The sequence below is a fragment of the Belonocnema kinseyi genome, chromosome 1, assembly GCF_010883055.1.
Source record: "Belonocnema kinseyi isolate 2016_QV_RU_SX_M_011 chromosome 1, B_treatae_v1, whole genome shotgun sequence".
NCBI lineage: Eukaryota > Metazoa > Arthropoda > Insecta > Hymenoptera > Cynipidae > Belonocnema > Belonocnema kinseyi.
This window is the reverse complement of record NC_046657.1, coordinates 21,070,541-21,080,805: the sequence shown is the minus strand read 5'-3', so window position 1 is coordinate 21,080,805 and position 10,265 is coordinate 21,070,541. Positions and strand designations below refer to the sequence as shown.

Sequence of the window (10,265 nt, the reverse complement as noted above, 5' to 3'; positions counted from 1 at the left end):
TATCTTGAAAAAGAAGGACATCAGACAAAAAAGAAGGACAGAAGGACAAACATGAAAAAAGAAGGACATGTCCTTCCAAAGAAGGACGTCTGGTCACCCTGCTTATTCTTCACTATTAAACTAAAACTTAGTCATTTTAAAGAAACTAGACAGACACCAAAAATATTATCAGTGAACAAAATCATTTAACTTGCAATAAATTGAAGTCGGAATACATTTATGTACAAACTAAAAATCCTCAAAATCGTGAGAGAACGAGAGTGGTACACGCCTGCGCTCTATGATAGACGCCATTTAACTCAACGGTATATTTCAAAACACATTTTGTTGGCTCCGAAAGTCTCGAAAATTCCATCTTACATTTTTTTAAGGATGATTTTAGTTTTTGATTTGTTGTTGAAGAATGCAAGTCATGAAAATGAAGTTCAAAAGAAAAGATGCGACAGTTCTACATAACAAACAAAAGACATTTTCAAAGAAACAAAACATTTACATTCTCGAAAAAAAACGATACTCAACAACGTAGTTGAATTTGAAATAAAAAAAATGTATTTTTATCAACAACGTAATTTTTTATCAAGAGAGATGAGTTTTCAACCATATACTTAAATTTTCAAATAAAAAAAAGAGTTTTTAACCAAAACTGGAATAATTTAATTTTCAGTTTGAAATATTAATTTTCGACAAAAAAACAAATTTTCAACTTGTTGAATTTAACTCAAAAACATGCATTTTTAACGAAATACTTGAATCCTTCATCAAAATGATGATTTAAAAAAAATAAGTTTAATTTTCTGCTCGAAAAAAAAAGATTTTACAACAAAATATATGAATTTTGAATAAAACAGTTTGGGATTTCGCATTTTAAAATGTTAATAATTCGTGCATAAATAAACTAAATGCAACTTACAATATATATTTTTTGGGGTAAAAAATGCTGAGAAATGCAATGATGATAAAAATAATTCAAATAAACAATCAGTAAATACTTAATCTAGAAGGGAAAACACATTAAAAAATCTAATAATTAATTAATAATATTGTTTATTGTTTAAACATTAATAATTGTAAAATATTATTATAAAAAATTAATACAGAGCTAAAAGTAAGGTAGTCTACACCTTATTCCGCAAAAGTAGTGCATCCAACGCCTACTGCATCACGATGCAATATGAGTTGCTCTTTAATAAATTGATCATCTGATTCCTGCCCAATATTTTTCATGTCAGAGACAATAAGTTCGTTCTTATCTCCTTCCGAGGCGCTGCCATCATTTTCATCTTCTTTGGAAGAAACGTCTAGTGTTCACACACTCGTTTGGCTGGTTCGAAAATTATAGTGAAACTCTCCTATAGCGTGTTGAATTCTTACTTAAAATATAACCATTTTCAGCCAAAAATGGAATATGTAAATTTTCAATTACCAAAGTAATTTTTCAAACAAAAGAAAACGAATTTTCAACAAAACAGTTAAATTTCCAGCCAAAGAGATAAATTTTTAACTGAAATTTTGAATCGACCAAAAATTGCATTTTTAAGAAAGTAGTTCAACCTTAAAACATAGTTGTTAAATTTTTACCAAAAGAAGCATTTTTAAACAAAAAGATTTATTTTCTACCGAAATAAAAAAGGCTTTTTAACAAAATTCAAGAATTCTCAACCAAAAAGTTCAATTTTCAAACAAAAATATTCATTTACCACGAAAAATACAAATTTTTAAGAAGATTTAGGAATTGTGAACCAAAAAGTTCAATTTTTAATTAAAAAAGAAGAATTTTAAAACAAAAAAGAAGAATTTTGAAACAAAAAGATTGATTTACTATCAAAAAGACAAATTTTCAACAAAATGCAAGAATTCTTAAACCACAAGTTAAATTTTCATAAAAAACAAGAATTTTTAAACGAAAAGATTAATTTACTAAAAAAAAATGAAATTGTAATAAAACTTAAAAATTATCAACCGAAAAGTTGATTTTTCAACAAAAAGATTAGTTTACTATAAAAAAAAAAGAAGAATTTTCATTTATATAAAAGAATTATCAACCAGAAAGTTGAATATTCAAGAAAAATTTATTTATTTTTTTTATTTTTAAGAAAGTTCCATTGTAAATCCTATTTGTTAATTTTTTAATCCAAAAGACGCATTTTCAACCAAAAAGTTGAATTTTTAAATAAAATTTAATTTACAACCAAAAAGACGAATCTTTAAGAAGATTCCAGAATTCTGAAACAAAAAGTTAAAGTTTCAATAAAATTTAAGAATTCTCAACTAAAAAGTTGATTTTTCAATCAAAAAGATTAATTTTTAAGCAAAAAGTTTAATTTGCTACCAAAAAAGACTTTTTTTTTAATTCAAGGATTCTCAACCCAAAAGTGGGATTTTTATCTAAAAAAGATGCATTTTTATTCAAAAATTGCAATATAACTTGAAAAAAACGTATAAGTATGAAAAATCGTAGAAAACATTTTTTAAACCAATAATTTGTTTACAAACATTTTTTTGTTATTGTATACTATTGGAACACCGGGAACGTCAAATACAAAAAAATGGCCATTTTTGCGTCATATTTCTTTATCTATAAAAAATTAAAAAATAATTTAAAAATTATGTGTTTTTTCATTTTGTTCAAACCGGTCAATATTTGTGGGCTGTACCTTATTTTGGACAAAAAAAGTAATTTTATTACATACTCGACCGAAGTGGTGGCCTTTTACCACTAAAAATAGGGCGAAAGCAGCATATATTTCCCGCAAATCGAATTTGCGGGACGTAAGTGAAATTAGCGGGGCGAAAGTAAAATCAGGCGGGCGAGTGTAAAATTAGCGGGGCGAAAGTAAAATTATCGGGGCGAAAGTAACATTTGCATGGCAAAAGTGAAATTTGCGGGGCGAAAGTAAAATCAACAGGGCAAAAGTAAGGGGCGAAAGTGAAATCAGCAGGGCCAAAGTAAAATTAGTGGGGCGAAAGTAAAATTTGCATGGCGAAAGTGAAATTTACGTGGCGAAAGTGAAATCAGCGGAGCGAAAGTAATATTATCGGGGCGAAAGTAAAATCAGCGGGGCGAAAGTAAAATTTGCATGGCGAAAGTGAAATTTGCGGGGCGAAAGTAAAAATGAGTCGATTAAAATTCGAGGAGCGAACAAAGCTATAGAAAAATGCGTCGGACCCGCTTTTCAGTGCCAAAAGGTGGACACGGTCGAGAGTGGAATAAAATGCTATATTTAACACGGTACAAAAGTAGATTTTTCCCTCGCGTAATTACTGCCCTCGCTTCGCTCGGGCGGTAAACTCACCCTCGGGAGAAATCTGCTCCTTTCGCTCCTTGTTGCATAATGTACTATTTTCCGACTGTGCGCCGGCTACCTTGATTTCCCCAATAATGATTTGTAATTATATTTTTTAGGTGTCAGTGGAGCCCTAGACATGACAACGACAATCTGCCATCGCCACACTCCTCCAGAGGAGTTAAAAAAATTTACAAGACTAGCCGACGTCGTAGTGGCGGCTGCAGGAGTTCCTGGTTTGGTAAAAAAGGACATGGTGAAGCCTGGAGCTTGCGTAATTGATGTTGGTATCACCAGGGTGGATACGGAATCTGGGCAAAAATTGTTGGGAGATGTTGACTATGAAAGCGTTAAGGAGATTGCTGGACATATCACTCCTGTTCCGGGAGGCGTTGGGCCAATGACTGTTGTCATGCTGATGAAAAACACACTCAAGGCTGCTCGGAAAAACCAGAGTTAATGCAGCTTGTGACTGCTCTATGAAATTAGACTAAGGATGTAAGAAAACCTGAGAATTTTGAGATCTTAAAAGACTGCTGGAATGCAGAAAAAAGTATTTTATTTTATTTTAGCTTTTGAGGGACGATTTATCAAGCACAGTATTTTTGCCGCGAAGACACTTTATTATTTTGTACCTACTTTTCTATTATTCATGTAGAAACGAGTTAATAAATTTTTTAATTGAGTTATGCGTTTTCTTATTTAAAGAAATTATTTTCTTCAATCCAAGAGTATGCACCGATTATGAACGTTTTTGATAGAAAATTAATCTTTTTGTTTAAAAATGTATAGTTTTAGTTGAAAATCCAACTGTTTGGATGCGAGTTCTTGGATTTTATTGAAAATTAATTTTTTGGTAGCAAATTAAACTTTTTGTTTAAACATTCTTCTTTTTTTAGTTGAAAATTTAACCTTTTGTTGAAAAATTCTTTTTTGTTGAAAATTCCACTTTTTGGTTCAGAATTCTTGAATCTTCTTAAAAATTCATCCTTTTGGTTGTAAATTAACAATTTTGTATGAAAATTAAACTTTTTGTTAACAAATTCTTCTTTTTTATTTAAAAATTCAAATTTCTGGTTAAGAATTCTTGAATTTTATTAAAAATGTAACTTTTTGGTTGAACATGCATCTTTTTTATTAAAAATTTAACAAATAGGTTTTACGGTGGAACTACTTTCTTAAAAATAATAAACAAAAAATTTTATTGAATATTTAAACTTTCTGGTTGATAATTCTTCAATTTTATTGAAAATTCGTTTTTTTTTTGTATAGTAAACTAATCTTTTTGTTAAAAAATTCATCTTTTTGAGTTGAAAATTCAACTTTTTGGTCGAGAATTCCTGATTGTTTTGGAAAATTCATATTTTTGATAGTAAATTAATCTTTGTTTAAAAATTCAACTTTTTTAGTTAAAAATCAACTTTCTGGTTAAGAATTCTTCAATTTGATTAAAAATTCGATTTTTTTTGTAGTACAATAAACTTTTTCTTTCAATATTCGTCTTTTTAAGTTGAAAATTCAAATTTCTGGTTAAGAATTCTTGAATTTTATTAAAAATGTAACTTTTTGGTTGAACGTGCACTTTTTGATTAAAAATTTTTACAATTAGGTTTTACGGTGGAACTACTTTCTTAAAAATAATAAAAAAAAATTTTATTGAATATTTAAACTTTCTGGTTGATAATTCTTCAATTTTATTGAAAATTCGTTTTTTTTGTTAAAAAAATCACCTTTTTTAGTTGAAAATTCAACATTTTTAGTTAAAAAATCAACTTTCTGGTTATGAATTCTTCAATTTGATTAAAAATTCGTTTTTTTTGTAGTACATTAAAACTTTTTCCTTCAAAATTCGTCTTTTTTAGTTGAAAATTCAACTTTTTTGTTGACAATTCTTAAATCTTATTGAAACTTTAACTTTTTGGTTCAGAATTCTTGACGCTTCTTAAAAATTCGTCATTTTGGTTGTAAATTTATTTTGTTGTTGTTAAAAATTGAACAAATAGGTTTTACAGTGGAACTACTTTTTTTAAAATAAAAAACAAAATTTTTTTTGAATATTTAACTTTCTGGTTGATAATTCTTGAATTTTATTAAAAATTCGTCTTTTTTATAGTAAATTAATCTTTTCTTTAAAAAATTCTTCTTTCTTAGATGAAAATTTAATTTTTTGGTCGAGATTTCTTGATTGTTTTTAAAAATTCGTCTTTTTGACTGTAAATTAATCTTTGTTTGAAAATTCAACTTTTTGGTTAAGAATTCTTAAATTTTATTAAAACTTTAACTTTTTGGTTCAGAATTCTGGAATCTTCTTAAAAATTCGTCTTTTTGGTTGTAAATTAATTTTTTTTGATTGACAATTCCACTTTTGGTTCAAAATGCATTTTTAGTTGTTAAAAATTTAACAAATAGGTTTTACGGTGGAACTACTTTCTTAAAAATAATAAACAAAAAATTGTATTGAATATTTAAACTTTCTGGTTGATAATTCTTCAATTTTATTGAAAATTCGTCTTTTTGATAGTAAATTAATCTTTGTTTGAAAATTCATCATTTTTAGTTGAAAATTAAACTTTTTGGTTGAGAATTCTTAAATTTGATTAAAAATTTAACCTTTTGGTTCAGAATTCTCGAATCTGCTTAAAAATTCGTTTTTTGGTTGTAAATTAAATTTTGTTTGAAAATTCAACTTTTTGGTTGAAAATGCATTTTTTTTATTATAAATTTAACGACTAAGTTTTACAGTCGAATTACTTTCTTATAAATAAAAAAACAAGATTTTTTTTGGTTATTTAACTTTCTGGTTGATAATTCTTGAATTTTATTAAAAATTCTTTTTTTATATAGTAAATTAATCATGTGGTTTAAAAAATCATCTTTTTTACTTGAAAATTCCACTTTTAGGTCGAGAATTCTTGATTTTTTTTAATTCGTCTTTTTACAGTAAATTAAACTTTTTGTTAAAAAATTTTTCTTTTTTAGTAGAAAATTCAAATTTCTGGTTAAGAATTCTTGAATTTTATTAAAAATGTAACTTTTTAATTAAAAATTTAACAAATAGGTTTTACAGTGGAACTACTTTCTTAAAAATAATTTTAAAAAAATTGTATTGAATATTTAAACTTTCTGGTTGATAATTCTTCAATTTTATTGAAAATTCGTCTTTTTTTTTAAGTTAACTAATATTTTTGTCTAAAAATTCATCCTTTTTAGTAGAAAATTCATCTTTTTGATATTAATCTTTGTTTAAAGTCTCAACTATTTTAGTTGAAATATCTATGTTTTGGTTGAGAATGCTTAAATTTGATTAAAAATTCATTTTTTGTTAGTAAATTAATCTTTTCGTTTAAAAATTCATCTTTTTTTCGATGAATATTGAACTTTTGGGTAAAGAATTCTTACATTTTGTTAAAAATTCGTCTTTTTCATAGTAAATCAATCTTTTTGTTTCAAAATTTTTCTTTTTTAGTTGAAAATTCAAATTTCTGGTTAAGAATTCTTGAATTTCATTAAAAATGTAACTTTTTGGTTCAGAATTCTTAAATCTTTTTAAAAATTCGTCTTTTTGGTTCTAAATTATTTTATTTTTTTTAATTCAACTTTTTCGTTGAAAATGCATCTTTTTAATTAAAAATTTAACAAATAGGTTTTACAGTGGAACTACTTTCTTAAAAATAATAAACAAAAAATTGTATTGAATATTTAAACTTTCTGGTTGATAATTCTTCAATTTTATTGAAAATTCGTCTTTTTTTTTAAGTTAACTAATATTTTTGTCTAAAAATTCATCCTTTTTAGTAGAAAATTCATCTTTTTGATATTAATCTTTGTTTAAAGTCTCAACTATTTTAGTTGAAATATCTATGTTTTGGTTGAGAATGCTTAAATTTGATTAAAAATTCATTTTTTGTTAGTAAATTAATCTTTTCGTTTAAAAATTCATCTTTTTTTGGATGAATATTGAACTTTTGGGTAAAGAATTCTTACATTTTGTTAAAAATTCGTCTTTTTCATAGTAAATCAATTTTTTTGTTTCAAAATTTTTCTTTTTTTGGATGAAAATTCCACTTTCTGGTTGTGACTTCTTAACTTTTATTGAAAATTCGTTATTTTGGTAGTAAATTATTCTTTCTGTTTGAAACTTCATCTTATTAGTTGAAAATTCTTCTCTATTATAGTAAATTAATCTTTGTTTAAAAATTTATCTTTTTTAGTTGAAAATTCAACTTTTTGGTCGAGAATTCTTGATTGTTTTGGAAAATTCGTCTTTTTGATAGTAAATTAATCTTTGCTTAAAAATACAACTTTTTTAGTTGAAAATTCAACTTTCTGGTTAAGAATTAGTAAATTTTATTACAAATTAGTTTCTTTTTTTGTAGTAAATTAATCTTTTTGTTTAAAAATTTATCTTTTTTTAATAAAAATTCAACTTTTGGATTGAAAATTCGTCTTTTTGATAGTAGATCAATATTTTTTTAAATTCTTCTTTTTTAGTTGAAAATTCAATTTTATGGTTCACAATTCTTGAATCTTCTTAAGCATTTCTATTTTTCGTGTTAAATTAATATTTTTGTTTGAATATTCAACTTTTTGTTTGAGAATTTTATAATTTTGTTAAAAATTCGTTTTTCTTTTCGATAGACAATTAATCTTTTTATTTATAAATGCTTCTTTTGGTAAAAGATTTAACAACTAGTTTTTAACGTTGACCTACTTTAAAAAAATGCAATTCTTGGTTGACGATTCAATATTTTATTTAAAAATTCGTCTCTTTTGGCTAGAAATTGAAATGTTTTGTTGAAAATTCCTTTTTTTTCGTTTGAAAAAAATTACCTTGGTAATTGAAAATTTACATATTTTATTTTTGGTTGAAAATATTTCTTTTTTAAGTAAGAAATTAATTTTTTCATAAAATTGAATTATTTTTATAAAAATTCGTTTTTTTTTGTTTGTTGAAAATTGATCTAGTTTAATTGAAACTTCATTTTTTTATTTGAGAGTTCTTGTCTCGTTGGGTAGTGAATTAATCTTTTTGTTTAAAAATTCATCTTTTTTCGTTGAAACTTCAACTCTTTGGTTGAAAATTCTGAAATTTTATTAAAAATTCGTCTTTTTTGGTAGCAAATGAATTTTTTTTATTGAAAATTCTTCTTTTTTAGTTGAAAATTCAACTGTTCTGTTAAAAATTCCTGAATTGTGTTAAAAATGATTTTTTTTTAGTTGAAAATTTATCTATTTGTTTAAAGGTTGTCTCTGTGATATAAAAATTAGTCTATTTTAGTAGAAATTACATCTTTCTTGGATAAAAATGAACTGTTTTAAATGAAAATCCAACTGTTTTGTTAAAAATTCAACTATTTCTTACAAAAATTACTTTTTATTTAAAACTCATATTTTGATGTTGAAAAGTGAAAAAGAAATATTTTCTGAATGAAAATTTAACTATTTTTTTTGCAAATTTGTCTGGTTCCAAAATTCATCCTTTTTGGTTAAAAATTCAACTATTTTGTTAGAAAATTTAACGATTTATTTGAAAAATTAACTATTTGGCAGAAAAATCACTTTTTTTGAAAATTCAGTGTCGAGTTGAAAATTCCACTGTTTTGTGCAAAATTTTTTTTTTTTTTAAATTGATCTTATTGGATATATATTTAAATATTTCGTTCATAATTCCTCTTTTTTAATCAATTTTAATTGTAAAAAAAATTAACTTTTTTTATGAAAGTGTAATTATTCCATTTTTTGTTGAAAAATTATTATTATTATTGAAAATTAAACTATTCTGTTCGAAAATTAAATTATTTTGTTAGAAAATTCAAGCCGTTGCTTAAAAATTAAACTTATTAAAAATAGAACTTATAATAAAATATAATATATAATAGTTTGAAAATTTAACTATTTTGTTTAAAATTCGTGTTTTTATTTGAATTCAACCAGTTGACCATTTTTTTTGTAGAAAAATAATTTTTTAATCCGAAAATGTAACTTCCATTTTTGGTTAAATAATTATTATTTTTCTTTTTCAAAATTTAATTATTTGGGGGAAAATTCAACTATTTGGTTATAAATTAAATTATAATTTATTTTTTTTAATTAACTACGTGATAGAAAATTCACTTTTTTATTGAAAGTTCATAGTATCAGGTGGATAATTCAACTTTTTCGGTTAGAACTTCATGTATTCTCTTAAAAATTAGTCTTTTTTAGCAGAAAATTACCTTCTTTTATGAAAAATTAATTTTCCTGATCTATAATTTATTTTAATCAAACTATTCAATTTTTGTTTGAAGTCTTATTTTTGAATTTTTTGAAAATTTGTATTTTTAATTTAAATATTTATCTATTTTAGTATATATTGCATTTTTCTTGGATAAAAATGCAACTGTTTGGTTGAAAATTTAACTATTTTTTTTGCAAATTTGTCTTTTTGATTTACAAAGTCATCCTTTCTGGTTTAAAATTCAACTATTTTGTTAAAAATTCAACTTTTGCTCAAAAATCAAACTATTTATTTCAAAAACTAACTACCTTACGGAAAATTACCTTCTTTGTTGAAAATTCACAGTTTCGGGGCGAAAATTAAACTGTTTTGTGTAAAATATACGCATTTTGTTAAAAATTCATCCTTTCGAGCCGAAAATTAATCCTCCTTTTTAAATCTTCATTTTCTTAAAGATTCAACTATATTTTGAAGAATTTATGAATTATAGTTCAATCAAACCAGTTGAGAATTCATTCTTGTTTTTTTCTTCTAAATTAATTGCTAAAAATTATAATTTAACTTCATTTTTTATCATTTAATTTAACTATTCAATTTTTAGTTGTAATGTTATTTTTTTTTTGAAAATTCATCAATTTGGTTCAAAACTTGTAGAAAATCTCAAGGTCACTTTTAAATAGAAAAAGATAATATGTTGATAAGGTGATAATGGTGATAATATACGTATATCATATACTCATAGAGCACGTTAGAGGTTATCTGCC

At 24.5% G+C, this 10,265-nt stretch overlaps 1 protein-coding gene across 3 annotated transcripts in view; it reads left to right on the top strand.

The window, feature by feature from the left end:
• LOC117173434 (bifunctional methylenetetrahydrofolate dehydrogenase/cyclohydrolase, mitochondrial) overlaps window positions 1-3,968 on the top strand; it is an 11,511-nt gene extending 7,543 nt beyond the window's left edge. For all 3 annotated transcript variants that reach the window (XM_033362011.1, XM_033362002.1, XM_033362020.1), the window contains exon 4: window positions 3,404-3,968. In XM_033362011.1, coding sequence (XP_033217902.1) covers window positions 3,404-3,744 — 341 coding nt within the window. In that variant the 3' untranslated portion in view covers window positions 3,745-3,968. The remainder of the gene's footprint in view (window positions 1-3,403) is intronic.
• The last annotated feature ends 6,297 nt before the right edge of the window (window positions 3,969-10,265 follow it).